The sequence below is a fragment of the Lissotriton vulgaris genome, chromosome 3_1 (assembly GCF_964263255.1).
Source record: "Lissotriton vulgaris chromosome 3_1, aLisVul1.2, whole genome shotgun sequence".
In the NCBI taxonomy this organism is placed as follows: Eukaryota; Metazoa; Chordata; class Amphibia; order Caudata; family Salamandridae; genus Lissotriton; species Lissotriton vulgaris.
In genome coordinates this window covers 1,514,212,880-1,514,240,514 of record NC_141689.1, presented here as the reverse complement: position 1 = coordinate 1,514,240,514, position 27,635 = coordinate 1,514,212,880, and the positions used below count along the sequence as shown (strand labels likewise).

Genomic DNA, 27,635 nt, shown 5'->3' with positions numbered 1-27,635 from the left:
TCATAAGCCTTAGATTAGAATTCTGCTGCCTATCAATTGTACCAGTTAATCTCAATATTGCAAAGAGATCATTAATAGACCCTGCAGTCTATGTCAATGGCAGTTTCAATCGGATCTGTGGTCCTCTCTGGTGCAGGGCTAGCTGCCCCTATGTACTTGAGTTCTTATTTAAAGTCTTGATCCCATACTTGAAAGTAGACATCCCACCACATTGGTGTGGATCTCCAGAGCGTGGACGTGTTTACTTCACTGTAGCAGGACAGGGAATGTATTCCACGAACCACAATATTTCATTCTTGCTCTTCTAGTTAACGTAGTTGAGGGACTGTGAGTGATCACCACATCACTTATTGTAACACAATCCCGGAACAAATGATCCTTCGAAATGTACTAAAGTTCCTAATTACACTCATCTCAACTAGCCTTGATTGGCTGCACCTTAAATGTACCACAAGTGGATCGTAGATATGCCTCTATAGCCCTGCAGCTAGCGAAGAGGTGAGTGGGTGTACCAATGGGGGAGAGTGAACCTGTCTGAAGTAAAAGCATGGCTTCATGATTTATTGTACTGTCAGGAACAATTGGACACTTATTACCTTTTGATCCCACCTAAGAGCAGACCCAAAGACACATGGGACCCCCGGAGGTGTGGATTACGGACACAAGGAGATACTGACCCTAGTGGGCTTTCTGCATGATGGCTGGGTGGGACTGTCCTGTCTCACACCAGCTGCACCCCAGTCTGCAACGATGGCTGGACCCTGCGGGTTGGACTTGCTCATTGATGGACCTAGATGCAAGATGAGTGATTGCTATGGTCTTCCGAAATGTAGCCCTATCAGAATGTAAATATTACAGCATAGCGAGCCTAATTCATTATCTACAACCTACCCGAGTTATATTCTGCACTATGATGCAATGTAATATACTGGGGAAGGTGTTTCCTTTGTTTTGTAGTGTTTACTGTCATAATCAATCAATAAAACTTAATTTAAAAAAGGTTAATAGTTTCTTAACCTCTTGTCCACCCTCAGTCTCTTATTTCAAAAGATACAGTCTTGTTCTGTAATTATTGTACTTATTATTCTTGGAATGTGTGCACCCTTATAATGCATCTTCTTGTATTTTGTTGATGCCTTCATTGCACAATTTTCTTAAAATGTTGATTATGTCGCAAAAATCTGCAATAAAAAAAGGCGCCATAAATTTGAAAGTAGATTCCTAGCAAGTTAATCTGAAATTCACAAAGTTGAAATTAAAATACGAAACAGCATTATTTAGCTATCAAGTCAGCGAATCACAGGAAAATAATCACTGTACAGCACTTAGCTCACATCACCACACATGATCAATTAATATCAGAGCATAAGTTAACAGGACACAACCTGGATGAGTGGAACAATCCTTTAGGATGGAGCAGTATCAGATTGGCAGCAGACCTTGGCTGGCCTCTCAGGAGTCTCATATTAAATTTAAGCTGAACTGGAACACGTCTCTGAAACCCCACAGAATTTGAAACCAATATCACTTCTCTCATCGTCCCCACCTTTACCTGTACTGTTTTGAACTGCTGGGCCTGCAATACAGATGATTTGGCTGCAGTGTTGATCAGCTGAACTCCTTGCGTCACTGCGGAGACACCAATAGAAGGCTTCAGCTCTGACCTGCCTCCAATGGTCAGCACCTTGATCTGGGGTGTCTGCCCCTTTGAGTCTGCCGCCTGCACGAGGGATGCAAGTTTGGGAGCATGGGGCAACTGGCCGTGGGGTAACGTTAAGACAAACGGCTGCCCAGACTTTGTTGTGACAATCAGTTTCTGGCCTTCCTGCTTTACAGTTGCGTTGGCAGCCTTAAGGTCAGATGCCTGCGTGACCTTGTTTAGAATGAACTGACTGGCCGATAACGTAATAGGAGTCTGAGCACTAAACCTCTGGAGGTCACTTTGTAAGACGTTTTTTACAATAGTGTTGGCATCCGGTTTGGAGGTTGGGGTGGCCAGTGTAAGTTGGCTGGAGTGGTTGCTGGTCACAGTCACTGGCCCAGTGGTGGTGGACGTGGTTGAACCATTACTTGAATTCACACCCACCATCCCTTCCAACTCAGTCTCCATGGGAACAGAGTCCCCCATTGGTGATGTTACAGTGACAGCCACAATACTGTCGTCTTCTTCCAAAGTTATTTCTGTGTCCATGATCTCCTCAGGAAGCAAACTGTTCACGTCGGCAGAAACCACTTCCATGATGGATTTTCGAGCAGCAAATTAGGGTTTGGAACCTGCAACAGAAAAAGACAAATTACAGATCAACAGCATGCTCGCAGCAGTATCAACTTCACCTTACAAGGAAATTATACACAGGTTTAAGACTACAATAAAATAGCATTATGATTATACAGTATGATTACAGTAATCTCATAAAAACTAGCAGCTAGAGGCAAATTAAGGACATTATCTCCAAATACTGACGTAGGGAAAAAATTAAACCAGCATTGGCAAATCCAATAGGTCTTTCATAAGCAAGAGCTATTGACTTTGGCGATGTCTTTTATACAGCAGCATGTTTGTTGTCAGGTAGAGTAGGGTGGGGTGGAGCAGGGTGGGGTGTGGCAGGGTGGGGAGAGATATGGAGGGAGGGGTGGGGTAGGGTTTGGTAGTGTGGAGCAGACAGGGTAAGGTGACAGAGTTGAGCAGAGTGGGGCAGCATGGCACAGAGTGGGGTGGGGTGAAGTAGAGTGGGGTGAAGTGGTATAGAGCGGCACTGCGCAGAATGGAGGGGCTGGGAGCAGAGTGGAGGAACGTAGCATAGAGCAGAGTGGCATAGAGTGGATTGGAGTAGGGGGTAGTAGTGAGGCGCAGAGTAGATTGGCATAGAGTGGGTTGACATAGAGCAGAGTGGCATTCAGCAGAGGGTACAGCGTGGCATTCAGCAGAAGGGCATAGAGCAGAGCGGCGAACAGCAGAGCGGTGAAGAGCAGAGCGGCGTAGAGCAGGCTAGAGTGGCGTAGAGCAGGCTAGAGTGGCGTAGAGCAGGTCAGAGTGGCAGGGAGCAGAGTGGCAGGGAGCAGAGTGGCAGGGAGCAGAGTGGCAGGGAGCAGAGTGGCAGGGAGCAGAGTGGCAGGGAGCAGAGTGGCAGGGAGCAGAGTGGCAGGGAGCAGAGGGGAACGGAGCAGAGGGGAACGGAGCAGAGGGGAACGGAGCAGAGGGGAACGGAGCAGAGGGGAACGGAGCAGAGGGGAACGAAGCAGAGGGGAACGGAGCAGAGGGAGTGGCACAGGCAGTGTATCGCTTAGCAGTATGGCACAAAGTGAAGTGCTGTAAAGTGAAGTGAAGTGCCGCAGAGAGGAGCAGAGTGCCACGGAGAAGAGCAGAGTGCCGCAGAGAGGAGCAGAGTGCCGCAGAGAAGAGCAGAGTGCCGCAGAGAGGAGCAGAGTGCCGCAGAGAGGAGCAGAGTGCCGCAGAGAGGAGCAGAGTGCCGCAGAGAGGGGCAGAGTGCCGCAGAGAGGGGCAGAGTGCCGCAGAGAGGGGCAGAGTGCCGCAGAGAGGGGCAGAGTGCCGCAGAGAGGGGCAGAGTGCCGCAGAGAGGGGCAGAGTGCCGCAGAGAGGGGCAGAGTGCCGCAGAGAGGGGCAGAGTGCCGCAGAGAGGGGCAGAGTGCCGCAGAGAGGGGCAGAGTGCCGCAGAGAGGGGTAGTGAGCCGCAGAGAGGGGTAGTGAGCCGCAGAGAGGGGTAGTGAGCCGCAGAGAGGGGTAGTGTGCCGCAGAGAGAAGTGACATTGACTGGCATGGTGTAAAGCGGAGTAAAGTGGAGTGGAATAGAGCAGAGGAATAAAGCAGCGTAGAAATGAACAGTAGCATGTAGTGGAGTACAGTGTAGCAGAGTAGAATAGGGCAGGGTAAAGTAGAGTGGTACAGAGTGCACATAGTAGAGGGGAGTGGGGTAGAACAGAGTTGAGTAGAGTGGCGTAGAACAGAGTTGAGTACAGTGGTGTAGAATAGAGTGAGTAGAGTGGCGTAGAATAGTGTTGCCAGAATTGCCAGTGAATTACCTTATAGTGCTTACTTAAAAGGGTGATCAAGGCTAGTAAGTGCTATTTACAATTAAATATAATACAATAGGTTAAAAATTATCTTGACCAACGATCTATGTAAACATCGGATGGCTTTGATCCGATGGAAGAGCTTGTTAATATGTACGCGCTTCTGCAAGAACTTGCTTTTTTAAAAATAAATGCACTTTTGATCAGGACTGGCTAGGAGGCGAGGAAGCAACATACATGATACTGATTGGGGATAAATGAGATGGAGCCAGGTGGCTGCAGTGAAAGAAGTGGTACCTAAATCACAGCGTGATTCGAGGACAGAAAATAATTATGTGCTTGGTCCATGCTCCACAGAAAGAAAAGTAAGTGTCTCCCAGCATTTGCTGGCCAATTAGAAGGCAGCATAGAAGAGTCGCAATTACGTCAATCAATGGTAAGCAATGGGCGGGCTCAAAGCCCTTTACTGTAAACAATACCCTTGCAGGCCTTGACAAATCTACTTACCCACTCTATGGCGAGTCAGATTTTATCAGGGAGAGCTATAATTCTTTTTCTGACTGCAAAGTTTGCGGATTTTGTAAAGTGAACGGTCTGATAATAGTGCTGTACAAAAAAAAGTGAAATGAAAGGCTATAGGATGTCATGTTTAATTCCAACACACATTTAAATAGCTAAAAAGTGAAATGTACAGACATTTCCTTGTTGTGTAATTCTGTGTGATGAAAAAAAATATTTTAATATGATGAAAACAAAATCAGAGCACTTAACTTGGTACAGTTCGACACTGTATCACACCATACACACCCTGATCAAAAGGCTTCACAACCTTGGAATCTGAGGAGACACCCTCAAGTGGATCGTCTCCTTCCTACCGGTAGAAACCAGAGAATCCACCTTCCTCTCTTCACCTCAGAACCAAATAACACCATGAGTAGCATCCCTCTAGGTTCGTCCCTCAGCCCTACCCTGTTTGACAACTACATGACTCCCTTGGCCAACTTCGACAGATCGCATGAACTGAATATCATATCCTACCCAGACGATACCCAGCTTATCCGTTGTACTATCACAAGACTCCTCTGCAACGCTTATCAACTTTTGCAGGTGCATGACGAGCATTGCCTACAACTCAACACAGACAAGACTTAAGTGCTGATCTTCGATAACAACACCTCCCCATGGAACAACTCCAAGTGGACCCCGGAACTAGGACCCTCATCCACTCCGACTGACCATGCCCACAATCTTGGCATCATCCTGGACAGAAATCTCATCATGAGAAGACAAATCAACACAGTCTCATCCGCAAGCTTCCTCACCCTTCGCATGCTCTTCAAGAATTTTTTGTGTGTCTTGCAATGGTTTATTAAGTAAGGCAACTGAGGTGTGCTCCTTCAACATCCCTGTGCCCAGTTGTGTCACACCTGTGAATCGTAAGATAGGGGACGGATCTCTTTCTTTTTTCAAAGGTTGAAGGACTGGAAGGAATCAACTGATGGATTCCCAATGCTGACCGCCATGTCAATCTCCTGGAAGTCATGACGGAGCTTCTTTTATGACAGTAAGTGAAAGGGGAGCATGAGGGGGGAGGGAAGGAGAGTCACAGCTGATCCATTCAAGAGTCTGTCTGACAGAATATGGCAAGTGACTCCCAAACCATGACCTATGAGGAGATACCTCATGTAGAGAAGGAGGGAATAGGAAGAAAAAGAAGAGGAAGAAGATAATGAAGATAATGAAGTGCAGGTAGAAGAAAGGGAGGAAGAGGAATAACTGCAGAACAACCCTTGACATCTAGTTCTTCTCTTTACTGGCCAGTGGGGAACCTTAATGGAAGTCTGATGGCCTATAGCCAGGGGATGAATTTAACTGGTACTCCATTTACCTCCCAGACTATGGACCAGACAGTGCAAAATATGAAGGAATTGAGGCTTTAATCACCTTCTTGACTCTTTCTCGATCGCTATTTTTAGCGCCTGTACACTAAATAGTAGCTGTAGCATTTTACAATTAAATAAAATAAACCTTGCAGAAACAAGAGAGAAGGATGAAACCTATCCTCACCAACTTACTACAGAAAAATACTTTGTATCAACAAAGTCCCATGATTGAGAACTAAAAATACTCCTTCTCAAAGAACCAACACAGTTTTGTGTGGCAGTAGAATAAATGATCCTATTGGCAGGAAGGAAGTAAAGACTTAATCACAGATGCACATGGGCACTATTGTGTACAATGATAAGCCAGGAGAAGTTGCTCATTCACCAGTCTATGCAATGCCTCAGGTTACATAATTCCATCTAAGAGAGAGTGAACAACATTTATTGACAGGATGAGGAGAGAGTGTCATGTTCCTGGGCACAGTTTTTACAATTATGGGCTTTCAGATATCAAGTAAGTAAAATAAGGCGGATTTGGTATTGGTTCCATTCAACCAAACTAAAGTACTAGATTAAACTTGCTTTAAAAAAAAGCAAAGCCCAAGACTGGGAAAATGCCAATGGCCTTAAAAAATGGCTTCCCAGGGATTAGAGAGACACGGTTGGGGGGCTGGAAATAGTGAGAAAGTCACAAGTCTATAAAGTGTGAATAATAGACCTCCCTCTCAATCAGGTCCCAAGCATGCACATTCTGAAAACAATGATGATATAAGAGGCAGTATCTGGAAGAAAAAGATGGCTGCAGGTAAACATTACAGATCGTAAAATAAGAAAGCCTTCTGCTTGGTGAGGGGATATCACGCCATCTGCTACTTATTCATTCTACAATAAGCACACATACCAGTGACTTAAGACGCACAATATCCAAACACTTAGCAATAATTCAGCATTACTGACATCACTGCTGTGCCGTTATGTTTAGTCAATATGCGATAAAAACATCACTTAAATCCCACTAATTTAATTGCTGCTGTATGCGGTCAGAAGCAGGTTAAAACAACCGAGCAAGTTTCCACACTCATTATTTAAAATACACTTTTTGTTTGAAGCTTTCAACTGAAAAGTAAAAGACAAATGAGACAATACAGATTAAAACAATATTTGCCAAGGATTTTTTTTAACAGATTTTTATTGGGTTTTCAAGGTGACATCAAAGGAAAAACAGCCCAGAGGGCACAACAGATGATCAAGCGGTGCAATTAATGTCCAGTGCAGGTATCCTACCCGCTCATTGTCATAAGGTCCTTCTTCCCTCCTAGTATCGAGCCTCCCATCCAGTAGGCAACAGGTACATCCTCCCACCATTCCACCTACCCGCCCCATGTCTAGCCTTATGTAAATATCACAGAGCATCTCCTCATAGCGGACATCCCAGCAGGATTCCTCATGTGAATGCCACCCTCAGCCCCGCCTCTCCCTTCCCAAACTCCCAAAGAAACACCCACCCCCTCAGGCATGCCGCTGCCTCAATAAAATGTCCATTCGAAGCCACCTAGTGCATCCACCGTGTTCCATGTCCCCTACATCCCGAACCCCAGGGGTCAATATCGTGGAGAGAGTGGAAGGAAGCCCTCAACTAGTCCCTTCCCAGGCCCCACGCTATACTCGAGCCTGCGAGGAACCGCTGGATTCAGTCGCCCGGTGCTGCGCCCACCTTTTTCCAGCAGGTCTTCTGCGTCTTCAAGCAGGTATTTCACCAAGTCCACCAGTGCCAAACATGCACGCGCCATTGCCATCGACTTTTCATTCCCAGTGTGCGTAGCCATTCATAGTCTGCAGGTCCCCTCACCATCCGCCCATTTTACCAGTTCCATATTCCAGCTCTGCAGGTTGGAGGCATTCTTTGACTTCCAGTGAATAGTAACCTCCCTCTTTGCCAATACTAACCCCAAGTCGATAAATTTACTAGTAACTTTTGTCTTAGCAGTATGCGGGAACTAATACTTCGTCAACGAAAACAATGGCAACACAAATAGAGAGTCTGGGAACCAACTGTGTCATTACAATCATGTATGCAGCAGCAGCAAATGTTCTGTGATGTAAAGATTAGAGGCACTGTCATTTCCTCTCAGGTTAAGTCAACATCTACAAGTCTTCTGTTATGTACGAATCTAGGACCCTAGTGTAATTTTCCCGAGTCATGCCCATATATCGGTATAAATCACCCGATCCTTATATAGGCATAGAAATCATACCCTTATTTAGGCTGAGCCAATTCAGCCCAAATACGGCATGGCTACTTCCACTAAGTTCAGAGAATCCACAACTATTTCTTGGAAAAACCTGCCTTCAGCAGCTAGGGACTTACCCTTGCCTGAATACTAATTTATCTAGGAAATCATGGAGTTTTTAAAGAACTGAGTCTTTAATGACGTTATTATGTTCAACCTTACGTCAAACTCGGCACCTTCAAGGTATAAATATGCCTACATTTGCCCAGACAAACACACAGTGGTTTGGAGTAGTTAGACTATCTACTTGCCTGACGTGCCCTGCAGCAGCAAATGCCGAAGGAAGCCGACCCTCCAGCTGACGCACTGAGAGACGCTGTCTTTTCTCTTGCCAAGAAATCCAGCTCCAGTGTTTCCAGGCTACCCTTGCTGGTTGCTGGGAAATCGAGTCCTGAGAGAGATACAAGACCTCCTTCATTCTAAAACCAAGGTAAGGAGCTGATTAGACCCTTGGAGAATTCTTGGAATAGATTCTTGGCAAAAGAATACTAAACTTAAGCTACACCTCACTTACTTCTTCCCTCGTACTAGACTTAGGTTAGGTACACCGGGGTAGGCGTATTTTAGACGCACCAGTTGAGTACTTTTAGTCGTTATTTTATCACTGTATGTATTTTATGTGTTTTATGTATTTTATGGCTTAGAAACCATATCATGCTTTTACAGTACTACTTTATAATACTTATCGTATTATATACCTTGTACTTTATAACCAGTATTACAATTGTTCAATAAATACTTCTTATTGAAAACGCCCGTCTCTCTATTTTCTCAGCACCTCTGGTGAAACGAAGCATGCACAATTGAGTGAGTAAAAATGCTATCTATTGTTTCCGCGACTCTAGAGATTGATTTCTTATTCTTGGGAAACAAAGTTGTCATGTTTATGCGGTTGTCAGAAACTAATCCCTTCTTGTGTATTCGAGAAAGTTTCTAGTGACCTCAGAGCTAGCTGACACTCACAATCACGTTTAATATATTCGATAGAGACCTAGCGACCTCAGTCCTACGTCTAAACTATAGTATATATTATTCCAATGCGCAGAGCCAATTGGGAATATAGGAACTACACTACATGGCGCCCAACGTTTGGTAAGGCGATAATTAACGCTAGATATTAGAGTAACTCGGTCTAGCTTTTCACACAGACCCCTTTTTTACCAATAAATACTCCAATAGACGTCTGGAGTGGGTAAAAGGATAATATCCACCAAACTAAGTAGGACAAAAATCGTATGAATTAGTTTTTGGTTTGTTCAACGTTGAAGGATACAGTGTTCCAAAATATTGTGCACCTAATCTTTGTTTCCTTGAAACTTGTTCTGCAAACTCTTCAGTCAGTACAATAATGATTACTGACGAAGAATTAGCTACAGCTGCAGCTCAAGAAATTTTCGATGACAGAAACGTCCTACAGAATGAACCGGATGCGATAATCCCGATAAATGTAAGAAAAATTATAACTTACAAGCTCATAAATAATGAAGTAACATTGGGAGGTAGTAAAGTAATATTTGTTGTAGAGGCACATGAATATCGGCAGACAGAAGTATTCTATTCATGGAATCACTTTCCTCCAGCAGATGGAGGGGCACACGAGTTCCACTACTACAAAGTAGAGGAACCTCCAACGGAATACGTTCCTTACGAGGACGTTAAAATTCCATTAACTTACCAAGAGCATCAGCCCTGGTTTAAAGACGCCCTACAACATTAAAATCACATAACCAGGCTCGGTCCACTAGGTAGACCAGGAGTGACATGGCCGGTACTAGCCAGCTATACACCACATCCTGACATTAAAAACATGACAGGCCCTGAACTGTTGGTACACTAAAACAGTTAATTATAATGCATAGACAATTGGTTCAATATGTCCTGCCGACCTTAACAGTCCAACCCACTGTAAGGATTCCACAGCACACCCCTCACCAGGGGAATACAAACAAAATCACACCACAGACTATACAATCAGTCATTGGTAAATTACCCGCAAAAAGGGAACAAATTCTGTTCTGGTTAGCTCAGAAAATTACTCAAATAGAGGCAGTATTCCCTAATAGTACACCTCATGAGAAACACAGAATCCTGACAATCTGTTCACCATGGGGATAGCACCACATGTGGAGGACTGTGACACTTACGGTTCAATCTTTGCTTCGATCTACACAAAAACACATGGTGTACCGGTAATCCCAGACGTTTTGAGACAGATTAAAAATGAATATGGTCCAGAACCTGCCTTAAATCTTGGTATGAAACTACAAAAAGATTTCAAACGGGTCTCGGCTATACTACTAGCCAACATTACAAGTGAAGCAGCATCCGTGGCAATCCGCCAAAAATTAAAAGAAACCGATATAACAGACCAACCATATGAGCTTGCAAGAATTATTGAAAAATCATATGAAGAACTAGGTAGAGATAGTTTGGGTGGGAAACCATTAAAACCCCAACTAACAGAAAATCCTGAAAAAGCTTTTATTAAAAATAAACACTTCCTAAAGAGAAACGTTCTCAGTCCAGAGGAAGATATCCCCAACGGGGAGGTAGGTCTCCACAACAGGAGCCCTCTGAAAAAAGATATATTCTTAGAAATAGGGATAATCTGAGAAAACCTGACAGATATCAAGATACTGATACACGTTCCGCTCGTACCTTTCAGACTTCCTCGCAGAAATCTGAAAGAAGAGGACGATCAGAACAAAAAGAAGAACGCATAAAGTCCAAAGACGAACAGCAAGTTCCAAAAAATAGGAAAACTCAATTCACCAAAAAGAAGGTAACAAGCGTAAAAATCAGACATGCGGAGGATCTTGAGGACACAACTCAAGAACGGGGAGTGGGCCCAAACAATGCTAGACAGCGCAGCAGAAGTGACATTAGCTCGCAAGATCCTGGAGGATCATCTGGAGACAGTGGACTTGAATGAATCCATTCAAGTTGAAACTGCCGACACTAGGGTTAGTGTACCCCACAAGTTATATGAAATAACGCTCCGGATGGAGGGGGACATACCTAGAAAAATAAAAGCACTCCTTTGGGAAAAGCTGTCAAAGGGTTATGACATTCTTCTAGCTGAACAAGACTGGCCACCTGAATTTGTCAGGGAGTGCCCACATGGCGAAGAGTTAATTATGCCAGCCTTTTCAAATCACATTCCAATTCAGAAAAAATACACATATGCAAGGAAATGGGCAGTAGCTCAGGCTCCTGCATTATATAAAAATCACGTAGGATGGGATGAGGATTCTTCTCACCATAAAATCCAGTTTAAAAATCAGCCTACTGCACAAAGGCAGAATCCAGTTAAGCAGGAAGCTAAAAAACAAGTCAGGGAGATTTTAAATCAACTTGAATACCAAGGGGTGATTGAAACATGCACCTCGGCAATGAACAATCGTTCGTTTCCTGTCTCCAAACCAGACAATTCATATCGTCTAGTTTTGGATTACAGACATTTAAACTCCTGTTGCAAAACATTTGCAGTACGAAATGCACACAGTGCAGCATTGATGAATAACATTGTGCGGTAAAAGTATAAAACCACATTAGATATTTCAAAGGTTTTTTTTTGCCAAAACATTGCACCTGAAATCAGGCATTTGACCGCTTTCTCAATATTGGGGACACAGGGACAATTTTGCCGTCTCCCCCAAGGATTCAAGAATAGTCCAGGGTTATTTTCAGCTAGGGTAACAGAGTTACTACAAATGTATGATGATGAGGCATTATCTTATGTCGATGACATCTATCTTACAGACGATGATTTGGACGTGCACTTGAAAGGAGTAAACACCATAATACTAGCGTTCGCATCGGAAGGGTACAAATTAAATTTTAAGAAATCGCAAATTGCCCACCTCAACGTCCTATTCTTAGGCTACGAGTTATCAAGTGAAGGCAAAAGCCTGGCAGCCAACTTCCTAGAGAAATATGCGCTGCTTCAACCTCCAAAAACGCTGAAAAACGTGGTCAATTCTAGGTTTCCTGAATTTTGGAAGAACTTATGTTCTGAATTACGCAGAAAGGGTTAAACCTCTCTACGAACTAATCAAACCTGATTTCAAACCAACAAATTGGACTCAAAACCATAGAGAAATTTTGCGTTCAGTACAAAGAGACATGTTAGCAAAAAAACAGTTAGAAACACGTGACAATGTGCGCAACCTTGTGATCCGCATCATCCCAGGAAGATGCAGATTCACATACCTGACCTTTAATGAAGGTGAAAAGGTACCAATAGCATACAAATCACACTTGTACACACAAGCTGAAATAAAATTCACTTGAACAGAAAAAATTCTGACAGCGGTTCAAACTGAAGTAGCAAAAGGGAGTTCTCGCACAGGGAAAACGCATAATGATCGTTACACCTGTTCCTGCCTTAGAGGCAGTGACGAAAGCAAGCATTCCCAATGCTAAAGCTTTACATCCAAGATGGATTCAATGGGTTAACTCTTGCTGTAACAGACGTTAAATACGTCTTTGACCCCTACTTGAAGACACAAGAATTCCTACAATACGAACACGAATGTCCTCTGCCGACCGAGATTCTGCCTCTAGAACATTACGGATGTATTGTCTATACAGACGGATCAGCACAGCGCGCAATTGGGGGTAAACAAGCCTATAGTGCTGCATGCGCGATTGTTAAAGGTCGCTGGCACGAAGGTAAATTTAGACCAATGGTCCCTAAAACTCATTCACTCGGAGACTGTACAGCTCAGCGAGCTGAACTACAGGCTTTCACGATGGCGCTTGAAAATATCGATCGCGAATTCCCCACACTAATAGTGTGCGATTCGTATTTCTGCGTTGAATCATACAACAAGCACTTGCAGAACTGGGTTCGAAACTGTTTCAGGAACATGAAAGGTGGCACAATTAAGCACAAAATGCTTTGGGAACAAATAGTTCTTTAACAGAAAGAACTACAAAAGAGTCACGTGATTCACACACTGAGTCATCAGCGTGATGGTGTTCACGTTGCAGGGAATTCAATGGCTGATGAAGCCGCGAAGGGAGCTGTGCGAACCGCTTCCGTAGCTACAATCGCTCGCTCGAAAAGAGTAATAGACTGTGAAACAATGCTAGCAGTGAAAGCCTCAATGGAAGGTAGCTATGCAGCGTTACCTGTAAACTATCCACTCGGTAATACATACATAATTGATGCAAACTCCGTTCCTTTTGCTCGAATCCCTGGAGTGGGGGACAGAGTAATCCCAAACAGGAACAGGAGAGGTGCTTTGGTTCACGAAGCACATATGGGAGAGGGTCTGAGACATTGAGGGATCTTAGAATCTCTAATAGAATTAGAAGAGATGTACTGGTGGCCGGGAATGAGCGTCGAAGTTGACAAATTCGGAATTAACTGACACCTGTTACAAAGATCATAGCTTCGAAAACCACCAGGTACCTGACTACAGTATAGCCAGCCCAGTCCAGACACCATTGTTAGACAGCATCAGGCTTTCTACACAAAGACATCGCCATAGACGTACATGGTCCCACAAATACTAGGACAAGATTTATTTGGATGTGGCCCCAGCGCTCGGCTGACGCCAGAACTGTTATAAATGATTTGCAAGTCTTTATCGGCACATATGCAATCGGCACGCTACATTCAGGCCAGGGTCCTATTGCAGTATTCTAGTCCATTCCATCCTGAGGGTAATGCGGTAGTGGAAAGAAAAAACCGTGACATAAAGCAATCCATAACAGCTAAGGTATTAGGTTCGGGTGATGAGTGGGTCAAACCTCTAATAAGTGTCCAACGTAGTCTTAACAATCTGCCAAGAAATTCTCTGGGTGAATTTCTGTTTGGTACTAGAATGATAATCTAAAACCTCGATTGTCAAACTTCAGTGGTGGAACAAAGACCCTTTGATGTCAAAGATCGTTTGGCTGTTTTAAAGGACTTAAATGAAACAAGAAGAAGTCTGAGTTACATGATACAGAAGCCAACAACCACTTAAGAGAAACCACCTGTCTCAGCAAGACCTGTCTGGATTCCAAAAATTGGGGATCTATTCAGGGAAAAGATTGCGGTGAAGAAGGAATTTGGGCCTTCTTACAGAAAAGCAGTACCTGTCTTAGCTATCCACGGAACAAGATCAGTAGTACTACCGCCCCTTGCTGGTAAAAGGGAGAACAGAGTTGTGTACATCGACCTGGTCAAACCACATCATGTGGCCGATAATAAGTAGTAGGCCCAGTGGACTCCCAAGATGTAGCAGACGACCAAATCTTGCTACAATCCAAGAGGTTCAAACTGAAAGACTTATCACCTTTGATAAACCTGCAGTAAGAAACAAAGCCATGGAACTTGTGCCTCTGGACTCCCAAATAACAGTTCGTCAAGAAACACCTGTCTACAACGATGTAGCATCTGACTACACAAATATGACAAAGGAAGAAGCAGCTCCAAAGATTCACAACAATCCTGATGCAATTCCAACAATTGACAGAACTGCCTCTGGCTATTTCATCAACTTTAATACATTTTCTGAAGCTCCCAGTAAAACTGAAAATACGCCAGCAAATAAAACTTTCAAAGAAAAAATAACAGAACTCTTTCATCAACTTGAACAAACATATCTGGTTTCATCATGGATTAAATTTTGGATTGTGTTAGGTGTACTTTTCCTCCTGCTCTGGCTCATTCTGGTTTTAAGCTTGGGAAAAATAATAGATTGAAAATACAGTACAATGGACACAGCAAGTAAGAAAATCAACTTGCTCCTGAAGCCTCACAAATCATCTCATCGTGAAAAAAGAGACCTGTCATCAGTAAACATCACAGCCATTCCTATACCTGGTGGTATAGCATGGGATAGAACGGATTATGACTTACATGGCCCGGTGGAATTGCTCAAGATACCACACCAGTTTTAGGTTTCTTTGAGTGACTTTGTACTACCCAGCATATTTAGTGATGATTGGGACTTTGAAACTGTTAACACCATGATGACAGACTTCGAAATGTCAGCTAAATTCACAGAACATGAATACTTAGAAGGTTCATCAGATTATGAACAAATGTATTGTTTTAATCATTATGGTCACCATTATTTGCATAAATCTGCAAGCCCTAGGAATGCTTTTACTTATAAACAACGGGAACATTGTCCAACGCCAGCAAAGGGTAGCTCAAAAACATTTTATGAAAAGTTTCCGTACTTTTCAGGGTTTAATGTTACAAATCCAGAAACATTTTATTATAAAAAATATGAATAAAACAGGAATGAAAACGATATTGACCAATACAAAACAAATTTATTCTGCAAACGTTTATGCTCAGCTGTCTACATTAGGTTTTTCTGTCTGGGGCACAAAAGACTGGCAGGTGCAAGGTTTAGAAGCCCTGTTCAGACCCTGCATTATAGCAGAACAAATAATGTTTTTAAATGACACTGTTCAACAAACTTCTTGTCTTGGCCTGGCTAAGATAAAAGATTTAAATAAACAGTCTATACCTAAACCCACATCTGACAGTAATGATACTACAGAAGAGGAGATAGACGTACCCTATATTTTGAGACCAAACAGAACTAATCCTGATTGGAAAAAATGGTTAATCTGGCCCACAGACACGAATAACTGTCAAAACAGATTCCTGAACAAAACACAAGGGTTCACAGTGAATAGGCCAGATCCAAGATACTCCCAGAGACAACATCCAGGGATAGTAACTACTTACAGTGTAGGAAAGCTATGCCTTGAGTGGCAACAGAAATCTACACTTCCAGAAATCAAACAACACTTATCTTTACTTAAAGAAGGAAATGATTTGCAAGATTTCTTAAAGGGGCCTCACAAACCACGTCAAAAACGTTTCATATACGCCGGTATATATGCTGCGTACAACGAAGCTTGGATAATAACGCAAATGGAAACTGCAGAAAGTATACAATTGATTGTATTAATTTAGAGAAAGCTCTCTCTGTAGTGGCCAATGGGTTAACGACTCTGTCCTCCAGGATATATCCTTTGGACAGCATTGTATAATCTGCAATTGATATAATAGAGCAGGACTTGCTAATGTTACAACATGGCCAGTCTCAATTACGTTCTATAATGCAGCTAGGCTGTATGTTACAAAATCTTCGTTCAGGCTACGTGCCATGGCGTCTAATCAACACAACGTCATTGTTTGCTGTATTTAACCTTACAGATAAACAAATCTCTTTGGCACTAAGAGGAGCAGACTATACGGTGCTGAACATTGAAAAACTGGAAAGATTACTATTGACAGTTTCTGAGAAGCCTGTCATTGAATGGATAATACATGGCACCATCACGATACCAGTGACGATTTTCCAATTTTAGTATTGTCTACAGCATATACCAGCGGGCATGTATGAAAGGTTGGGTAAAGAATACATTAAGTCAACCTGGACTTTACCTTACACACACAAATGTTGGAATGGGGGAAAAGAGGTATTCCTTAGTGGTAAAAATTGTAAGAACTCACTAAGTGGTAGACTTTTGTGCCAGGGTATTAATTTACACGGAGTCTGCGAAGGTTCTGCAAATAACCTCTCTTGCCACCTGCACGGTACACCCTCCACAGTGATAGAACCAATTTTCAGGCAGCTATCCAATGGCAGCCACGTTATGCTCAATGACTACAGCTGTTGTGGCATGTTGCCAGGAAAAGCGTATCTAGTTAGTGTGTCATCCAAGGTCACTTGTTGTATGCAAGTATTGTATCCAAAGAGAAAGACATACAGGGAGACGGCATTATGGCCTTCACTGAATATCTCTTCTATACAAATTGATACTTTAAGCAGAATGAAAGCCATTGTTTTGCAAAAAACTGTGCCACTGACCTCGTCCAGAGAAACGTATGATCTGTAGGTTGCAAGGACTTCTGCAGAGATAATGCATTATTATCAACAAATTGTCCATTACATTTCGCAGAAATGTTAGGTCAAATCTTAAACATGTCTGATACCAGCGGCATCGCACATGTATTTAAGACGATTTTTTCGGGACTGTTAACACCATTTGAAGCAGTCCTCTGCATTTTTCCAAATTTTGTGCACTCTGTGTTCGGCGGCCTGCCTCTCATTTTGGGACTCGTAGCAGGAATTCTATTTTTATTTCTTCTGCTCCGATATGGCAAGTCCAGTCACCAGCGATACCGAGACTACCATGGAACAAGCTCTCCTTGCCATGAGGTATCGTGAACGCTTTAAAAAGATTCTTGGCTTGTCTCGTTTAGGAGATCTGAACAATACTTGGTTCCTTTCGTTCAGACCAATCTGGCAAGATTGCATCTTACCTGTTCTACGATGCCTGCTTTGCGGAGAAGAATGCGTGTTGGACATTTGTCCTACACTTCCATCAGTCCTGCCATCGGATGTGGACGCCTTGCTAGGTCCGGTAACGACTCATGCATCATGTTGCTCCCAAAGGCTGCCAATTCTGATGACGGCATTCATTGAGGTCTCACCGGCAAGACTAACTGAGGGTGAGATACGGGACACTACAGGCACACAGGTACCACCTACTGCGGACATTGCTAATGCATCAAACGCTGACGGCGATGATCCTCATCTATGCACATTTGAACTGCCAAATGAAGTGGTTCCACTTTCACCTACTATGGTAGACGTTTTCTTTGCCAGCCTAGACGATCTGATGTTTTCTCCTGACACCAAGAATAACTTTTGATTCATGCACACCGCGTTCCCAAAACTCTGAAATTGGGCCTTCGTTTTTTCAAAACAAACCATCTAACAATTTGAACTTTTTCCAAAATAGAACTTTTGGCACAGAGAAATCTGTTTAAAGTAGAACTATTCTTAGAGAATAAGATTTCTTTTGAAAACAAAAAATAAAAAAAATAACTTCCTGATTGACAATATTTGGCCTTGTCCTAAAAACGAAACAAGTTTGTATATTATGCTATGGGATGGTCTCAACCTTTTTTCTGTACGTTAAGAGACATTTCATGAATGTAATTTCATATTTGATAAAGGTTAGAATGTATGCTTCATATCTATCAAAACCTGCCTTTCATGCAATTTATACTCATTTCATGTGAACAACTGCTTTTCAAATGCAATTTGTATTTTGGGTAGGATTGTAAACACTAGCCTTAGATATGTTCAGCGCTTATACATTTAGTTTTATTGAACTTAATATCGTGGAGTGGGTGTTACGTACGAATCTAGGACCCTAGTGTAATTTTCCCGATTTATGCCCATATATAGGTATAAATCACCCGATCCTTATATAGGCATAGAAATCCTACCCTAATTTAGACTGAACCTATGCAGCCCAAATACGGCATGGCTACTTCCACTAAGTTCCGAGAATCCACAACGATTTCTTGGAAAAACCCCGCCTTCAGCAGCTAGGGACTTCCCCTTGCCTGAAAACTAATTTATCTAGGAAATCATGGAGTTTTCAAAGAACTGAGTCTTTAATGACGTTATTATGTTCAACCTTACATCAAACTAGGCACCTTCAAGGTATAAATATGCCTACATTTGCCCAGACAAACACACGGTGGTTTGGAGCAGTTCGACTATCTACCTGCCCGACGCGCCCTGCTGCAGCAAATGCCGAAGGAAGCCGACCCTCAAGCTGACGCACTGAGAGACGCTATCTTTTCTTTTGCCAAGAAATCCAGCTCCAGTGTTTCCAGGCTACCCTTGCAGGTTGCTGGAAAATCGAGTCCTGAGAGAGAGATACAAGACCTCCTTCATTCTAAAACCAAGGTACGGAGCGGATTAGACCCTTAGAGAATTCTTGGAATAGATTTTTGGCAAAAGAATACTTAACTTAAGCTACACCTCACTTAATTCTTCCCTCGTACTAGACTTAGGTTAGGTACACCGGGGTAGGTGTATTTTAGAAGCACCAGTTGAGTACTTTTAGTCATTATTTTATCACTGTATGTATTTTATGTGTCTTATGGCTTAGAAATCATATCATGCTTTTACAGTACTACTTTATAATACTTATCGTATTATATACCTTGTACTTTATAACCAGTATTACGATTGTAGCAGTACATTTCTTATGCTTGAGAAAGAAGACTGTTCAATAAATACTTTTTCTTGAAAACGCCCGTCTCTCTATTTTCTCAGCACCTCTGGTGAAACGAAGCATGCACGATTGACTGAGTAAAATAGCCATCTATTGTTTCCGCGACTCTATATTGATTTCTTATTCGTGAGAAACAAAGTTGTCATGTTTATGCGGTTGTCAGAAACGAACCCCTTCTTGTGTATTCAAGAAAGTTTCTAGTGACCTCTGAGCTAGCTGGCACTCACAATTAAGTTTAATATATTCTATAGAGACCTAGTGGACCTCAGGTCTACGTCTAAACTATAGTATATATTATTCCAATGCACAGAGCCTATTGGGAATATAGGAACTACACTACACTTCTACCTACCAATGTTTCAACAAGAAATACTAAAATCATAAATTCAGTCACAGTGCCATGCCCATCTGACTTCACACATTACACTGCCGCCTCTCTTTCTCCTCAGTCCTCATTAACGAGGCTAAATAATCCCCATCCCCCTAATAGTTGTAATAACAAGCATGTAGAATGAAACTACGATTAACTTTAAGAAGAGGCACAGGGACCACTGTTCTTGCTCTTCACATTCTCTGCCTCTCTTAGGTCACGTGGGACTACTTCAGAGACTGGGTTTCAGCCTGCTGATCCCGCTGTGACCCTGGATCAGCCTATAGCCCATATGACATCAGACTAGCATTAACTGCTGATTGACACTACAGTTCAGGCAGTTTTAGACAATTGTTCAGCTGTTCTGAATCCTCCTCAGCCCAACCCACCAAGGCATGGGGACCCGATGTTACAGATGATCATGCAGTTGGAAGACCGAAGAGAGATGCTGGATAAGCTGTTGGAATACATTCAGAGCACGTTGGTTTTATGGATGCTTATTGCCACCACTCCTGTGCAACAGGAGCTCGCTGCTTTTAGCCATTACCAGTCCATCTTCGATTCTGTAATAGTTCTAGGATTCTGAAGGTGTGTGCGGAACCAAGTAATCAAAAAATTGGGAGAAACTACTGCCTGCTGGGATCTGCGGAGTACTCTTGATCCTTTGAAGAGCTACTCCATTTTTTCTAGTTTGGTGAATCCCATGAATATTGAACTGGAGAATGCTATCCCTCCAACACAATTGATGAGTAGGTTTAATCTCCCTTGAAAAGAGATAATTTGTCTGGCATGTATGTTAGAGTAGGGACAAACAAAAGCATCATGAACTGCTCAGCCTCTGCTCTGAAAACTTTGATGCTTTATATGGTTCCTCCTTAGGAGTGAAAGATTGTAGTCCTTCTCTGATGCAAACAGAAAAGTGGCTCAGTTTAACTTTTTGTGTGGTATCACATGCCCTGATGCTGGCAGTACTGACTGCGGTATTAGCTGTGGCAGGACTTAACTAGTGCGAGATGACAGCATGGAAGGGGGAAACGTCTCTACACTTGGTTGTTTAAACTCCTCTTTTTGTGCCAGGATTCTTTTGGTATAAAGTTGGGGGAGATGGAGAAGCAAGCACCAAAAGATGAGATTCTTACAATGTTCTTTTGTACCAGTCACATGGCAGAGTTCCAATTTAAAATTGCAGTCTAGGGGGGGCGTGGCCAAGATGGCGGGGTGAGCGGACGCTTCCTCCCGTAGCTCCTCCAGCCCGGCTCAGCTCGAGCCCCGATTCCTGCGCCTCTCTCCCCCCGCGGCCGCACTGCGGGCGAGAGTATTGTACCGGAGTTCCTGGGGCACATTTTGGTGCCACTTTGACTTCTGAAGCCCCGGGGGAAGTTCCCGAAAAGTTTATTCGGAGATCGCTCCGAGGATTAGAGCCCGGGTCGCCCCGAGGAGAGGAGCCTGGAGGCGGAGCGTAGCGCGGCGCTGTCCGCGCGCCTTGGCTGGCCCGAGTGCTGAACAGCGGAACGCCGGAGATCCCGCAGGAGCGGACTAGGCGGACTCCGCGGAGCGAGGTGGCTTCCTGGCGGTGCCCTGGTGGCAAGCACCGTTGCTGGGAGACGGACTTTAGCCTGTACCGGCGATCCCCCCACTATCCGGGGTCTCGAGGGGCGACGCCTTGCGAACTCCGCGCCCGGAGGCGCTGGATGGCGGAGTCCGAGCAGTGCCCGTGCCGGGCAATTGGCTGGTGATCAGGGGAAGCACCGGGTTCGCACTTTCCGGACCCGTTATCATTTGAGAGTTGCCCACGGACTTGCTGGCCCGGGCTGCCTTCTTGGGTCCCACCCTCCCGCCATCTTGTCTTTGTGTGGCTGAGCCCGGTGGCCCCTGCCCGCGCCCTTCTCACGCAGGAGCCTTGACTCGTTCTGGTGCCAGCTCATCTACTGCCCTCCCTGGGAACACGAAACGGGAGGCCTACTCTTCGGACATTGCTACCTGCCCTGCTGGCACGAAAGCCGTCTTGCCCATGCCCGGACCGCCATTTTGTCGCCTGTGACGCACTACTCTTGTCCTCGGCGAAGGCCTCACATCTGGTGCCCGCGAGCGGTGGCGCTCGCCTACAGCAACTGATTCTGGGCTTTGCCGGGCCCCAAGATGACTGGAAGACGTGGAGCGGCACGGGGTGATCGCACCTTGCCGGAAATGCTCGGTAGGTCCCAGCAACTACGCGATAGGACGCAGCCGTTCCCGGGGGCCTCCCGGGCATCAACGGACGCAACTGCGGGCGAGCCGCCAGTCACGCGGTCCTTCATGGAGGACTTATTCACCTCCCTCAAGGAGGAATTTCAGACCCTTAAGACCGAAGTGGCTGGAGAGGTCCGGGAGGTGCGCAGGGAAGTCGAGGGCCTGGGCGAACGGGTCGAGACTGTGGAGACGGCGGCTCAACGCCGCGATGAGGAGATAACCCATCTCCAACAGGACGTCCTCCGCCTCCGGGAGCAATGTGTCGAGCTCCAGGCCCACTCGGAGGACCTCGAGAACAGGTCCAGGAGGAACAACATCCGGGTCCGAGGTGTTCCATCCGCCGATGAGGGTGCGGACTTGGTAGCATATCTGCAGGACCTGTTCCGTGACATCTTGGAGGAGGGTGAGGACTTCCCCATCCGCATTGACAGAGCTCACAGGGTGGGCCGCCAGCGCCAGTCATCGGCACCCCCGCCTGATATCCTGGCATTCTTGCCGGATTTCCCTCTGAAGGAGCGCATCATGGCTGAGGCCCGTAGGAAGCAACCATTGACCTTCCGCGACAGACCTGTGGCGCTCTATCAGGACCTGTCTGCCATCACACTGCAAAAGCGCAGGTCTTTTCGCATCGCTACGGACTTCCTGCGTGAGCACGAGACAGCCTACTCCTGGGGTCACCCCTTCCGTCTTATCTTTCGATGGAATGGGGTGCTACATCAGCTGCGCTCCTTACAAGATGTCTGCGGGGTGCTGGGTCTTACTGCTACGGAGGAGGACGGGGCTACACCCGCATGGAGGCGCCCTGAGCGGCGGGGCCGACGGAGGTCGAGAAGGCGCCCATCGTCAGCGCCGGTGAGTCGCCCGGACTCGCCCACCATCAGAGCTGACATGGCGGAGGCCCTGAGGACTGCGGCCAGGAACTTGCCTGAATCTACTGGTGTGGCCTTGACGGCCTAATTTTCTCCGGGGGGAGAGACTCTTAGCTTTCACGATGCTGGGCTGGGGGCTGGGGGGCGGGGGGGGTGGTGTGTGGCTGGACGTCCACTTGATTGTTTTCTGCAGACTCGCCCATCTGGGCTGGACTGAGACTATGGGGTGTTGTTTTTTGCTTTTTGTTTTGGCTGGTTGCCATCAATGGTTTTTGGGGGGGTTTCATAGTTGGTTTGTCGTGGGGGGGGGTCCCGTCCGAAGCTGTCCGAATGAGTACGATGCCGCCTCTGGCCTTCCCTGCGCCCCTGCCCCGCGCGCCCCCTCCGCTGATCCCCCGCCTGCTGTATAGCGCGCTGTTTCCCTGGAGGCGATGCCACCTTTGAAAGTAGTGACCCTTAATGTCAAGGGTCTGAATAACCCCGTAAAGCGTAGGGCGATCCTCTCCCTATTGGAGGGGTCGCAGGCGGATATTTGCCTCCTGCAGGAGACCCATTTACTCTCCAGAGATTGCCATAGGTTGCGCTCTGCCAAGTTCCCCACGCAACTTTTTTCCTCTGCTGCGACTAAGACCGCTGGGGTGGCCATTCTCCTAGCCAGTTCCTTTAGGGGGGAGGTGCTGTATAAACATGCCGAGCAGAAGGGGAGGCTCTTAGTGTATCGCATGCGCTTAGGAGGTGTTACCTTTACGGTTGGTTCGGTCTACAGCCCAAATGATCACCAGGATCGTTTCCTGGACTCGGTATTGGTGGACGTTACTGCCTCGCCCGACCGCCATGTCATCTTGGGGGGAGACCTGAATATGGTCTTCGACTCCACTCTTGATAGGTCTGCCCAGCGTTTTCCGCAGACAGGGGAGCTTTCTAAAGCGGTGCGGGACCAGATTGCAGAGATGGACCTGCATGACCTCTGGCGCACCATGCATCCCACCGATAGGGACTACTCCTACTTTTCCCACGCACACCGCACTTATTCGCGGTTGGATTATCTTTTGGTGAGCGGCCCACTTCGCTCGGCCGCTACGGCGGCGGACATCGGGGTCTTGTCTCTGTCCGATCATGCGCCGGTCTCCGGTGTTTTTGCGTGGCCGGCGCCCCCCCCCTCGAGAGGGATGTGGCGGCTGCGGGACACGCTTCTTCATAAGAAATCGGTGGTGAAGCGAGTGGAGGAGGTCATCCAGGACTACCTGACCCACAATAGCAACTCTGACACGTCCCTGGCTACACAGTGGGCGGCTTTGAAAACGGTCGTCAGGGGAGAGTTTATCTCCGTTTCCTCGGCGGAAAATAAGGAACGCCAGCGCAAGAGGGAAGAACTGACGGCGCAGGTTAGGGAGCTTGAGCAGGTCCACCGCCGGACGGGGGCACCTCGGGTTTGGAAGCAACTGAAGGCGGCACGGAAACTCCTCTCTGCGCTGGATCTCGATCGGGCGGAATACGCAGCGCTGCGCCTGAAACATGCCTTTTACACCGGCGGAGACAGGTGCGGTAAGCTCCTGGCCCATAGGCTTAGGGTTGCGCAGCAACGCAATGTGGTGAAGGAGCTGGTAGGTGTGGATGGGATCCCGGTTTCTGGTGACGCGGAGGTGGCAGATACCTTTCGATCCTTTTACGAGGCACTGTACGCTTCAGAATCTTCCCCACCGGGAGAGGCTGAGGCCTATCTGGAATCCGTGACCCTCCCGGCCTTGGACCCCTCCCAGGCGGACCATCTAGAGAGGGACATTCACGTGGAGGAGGTCATCTCCGCGATCGCACGGCTGAAACATGGCAAGGCCCCGGGCCCGGATGGTTACACGGCCTTGTTCTACAAGACCTTCTGTCCCACTATCGCTCCTCTCCTGGCTCGCTTGTTCAACTCCTTCTCCGAACCGGGCGCCATCCCACCGGACCTCCTCTCGGCGACTGTCGGTTATCCCCAAACCGGGGAAGGACCGGACCTTGTGCGGCTCGTACCGGCCCATTTCGCTCCTAAATGTGGACCTCAAGCTTTATACCGGAATCTTGGCGGCTAGATTGGGTCTACACTTACCAGGTTTGGTGGAGGCAGATCAGGCCGGTTTTGTACCCGGTAGGCAGACGGTCGACAACACGAAGAGAGTGACGCACGTCCTGGAAAAGGCCTCACACGTCCCGGGGGAGCGGATGCTGCTATCAGTCGACGCGGAGAAGGCCTTTGATAGAGTTCATTGGCCATACCTCGAGCTGGTCCTTGGGAAACTGGGGATCGGCGAGAAGTTCCGCACTATGGTCTTTAACTGTTATAGGAGACCGTCGGCGTCAGTGCGGGTCAATGGACACAGCTCCAGCAGCTTCACCATTGAGCGCGGCACGAGACAGGGTTGCCCTCTCTCGCCGCTCCTCTTTGCCCTTTATATGGAGCCGTTTGCGCAGAGGATCCGCGACAACCCGGACGCTATTGGGGTGAAGATGGGGCAATACACACACACTGTCAGCTTATACGCGGACGATGTCTTGTTGACCCTAGATGACCCCAGGCGGTCGCTCCCTGCCTGTGTCCAGGAGTTGAACGCTTTTGCCCGCGTTGCGGGCTTTAAAATGAACGTGACTAAGTCGGCTGCACTGGATGTGTCGCTCTCTGCCGACACCAGACGGGACCTTCAAAGTCTCTTCCCTTTGCAGTGGTCCTCCTCCACGGTGCCTTACTTGGGCATTTTGCTGGCTCCCACCCTGCCTGCCATGGTCGCAGCTAACTATTCCTCTCTAGGCAAAAAGATAAAGGAGGAACTCGGCCGCTGGAACAAGGGCCTGCTCTCGTGGCTGGGCCGTATTGCGGCGGTGAAGATGACGATACTGCCCCAGATCCTGTATCTTTTCCGCGCTCTACCTCTCCAGCCCCCCGTGGGCTGGATACGGCAGGCGCAGGCTGACATCTCCCGCTTTGTGTGGCAAGGCCGTAAGCCTCGGATGAAGCGGGTCCTCTCCATGCTTGCCCCGGAGGCGGGAGGTCTCGGGGTCCCGGGGTCCCGGACCTCCGGAAGTACTTTCAGGCGGCGCAGCTCCGGTACCTGGTGGAGTGGAGCCGGTGGGAATCGGACAAACACTGGCTCTTTCAAGACCAGGCAGTTGCGGGCCGTACCCTCCAGGAGGTCCCGTTCCTACGGCGCGTTCACCGCCCGCCTAATCTCTACGCCTCCTTTATCACCCGGGTTCCGCTAAGAGTGTGGGACGCGGTGTGTGAGCTGCGGGAGCTCACCACTTTTCCGTCGCCGTTCTCTCCCATTGCTGACAACCCGGACTTCACTCCGGGCCTGGAGCCGGGGGCCTTTTCCCACTGGGTGAGTGCGGGATGTAGAGCGCTTTTCCAGATCTTCGGGCCGGAGGGCGTGCTCCCCTTCCAGCAGCTCCGACAGGAGTTTGGCCTGACGGAGGGGGACAGACTGCGTTACATGCAGGTCCGCCACTGGGCTCTTCAACCCTCAGTGCGTGACGTCGCCGCCCGTACGATTACGCCCTATGAGCGATGGTTGGTGACCCGGGCCTCGGACGCCAAACTCATCACTGATTTGTATAAATTTCTCCAACCCCCGCCGTTTCACTACCAGGGAGCGCTGGCACAGGGAACTGGGAAGGACCCTGAGCCACAAGGAGTGGGACAAGATAGCGTATCGGGCGAGGCACTCTGCGTACCACACTGGGCTGACGGAAACCTTCACTAAAGTGTCCACCTATTGGTACTACACCCCGGAGCGGCTCTACGAGATGCGCAAACTAGGCGAATAGGGTTGCTGGCGCGGCTGCGGACAGGAGGGCACCCTCACGCACATTCTCTGGGAGTGCCCGGTGCTGTCGGCCTACTGGAAGGAAGTCTTAGATGAGGTGGATAGGCATTTTGAGATTGAGCTCCCGCGCTTCCCCGCGTATGTCTTGCTTGGCCTCCCCAATGACTTGATGTACCCGCTGAAATCCCGCAGGGGCAGGCAGATTGCGATTGCGCTCGGCTCAGCCGTTCAGAACATACTTGTCCTCTGGCGCACCCCCACTGCCCCCTCTATCACTGGTTGGTTGCATAGGCTCTGGCAGGTACTGGGTATGGAGAAGATATCGCTAACGGTGGCTGGGAATGTTGACCAGTTTGAGGAGCTCTGGCATCCCTTTTTGGCACTGCTGTCCACGGAATTTCGCGAGCTGACGTGCCCACGGTACTTGCGCCTCCTTAGGCTGACTCCACCGGCGCCTGCGGCGGAGTGATTGTGCGGACTGGGGACCGGGGGCTGGGGGAGGGAAGTGGGGCTATATACTTCTAATGCTGCTTTTCGGACGGGGATGTTGGGGTGTTGTTTTCTTTTCTTTCCTCCTTGCTTTTCTTTCTTCTCCTTTTCTGGGGTCGAGGGGCTGGTGGTACGGTATGCTTCTCTTTTGTTGTGCCGCAGAGTGTTATTCTGGCTTGGCCTTACCTAGGGAGTGGGGGCCTATGGGGGGTTGTTTACAGTGCCTTACTGCCTCATGTTTTTTGCCTTGTTACCCTCTGGGGCACCCTGCCTCCCTCTTCTTCTTCTGACTCGCTGCAACGTTTTGCTTTTTGTATTGTATGTTTGCCTGACCTCCTGCTCCCCTCCCCGTGGTTTTTTATACCTTAATAAAATACTTTAAACCTAAAATTGCAGTCTAGTCAACATTTTTCCCTCTAGGGCAGATTCCAATGCTCTTTCAGAGGACACAACAGGTGAGCATACCAGAAGTCTAGAAATTACTATGCGGTCTTATATAGAAGTCAACATGACTACACACACCCTCATCAGTAGAGCCCTGAACAGATTCTTCTCCCTTTAGGCAGCTGACAATGAGCATTCAATCAGGTTAGGAAGGAGTTGGTTTA

The 27,635-nt window shown here is 46.9% G+C and overlaps 1 protein-coding gene across 4 annotated transcripts in view; it reads right to left on the bottom strand.

The window, feature by feature from the left end:
* The window catches only part of LIN54 (lin-54 DREAM MuvB core complex component), a 620,706-nt gene that overhangs the window by 500,674 nt on the left and 92,397 nt on the right, over positions 1-27,635 (bottom strand). For all 4 annotated transcript variants that reach the window (XM_086961987.1, XM_086961989.1, XM_086961988.1 and 1 more), the window contains exon 2: positions 1,553-2,274. In XM_086961987.1, the coding sequence (XP_086818113.1) occupies positions 1,553-2,239 (687 nt within the window). In that variant the 5' untranslated portion in view covers positions 2,240-2,274. The remainder of the gene's footprint in view (positions 1-1,552; positions 2,275-27,635) is intronic.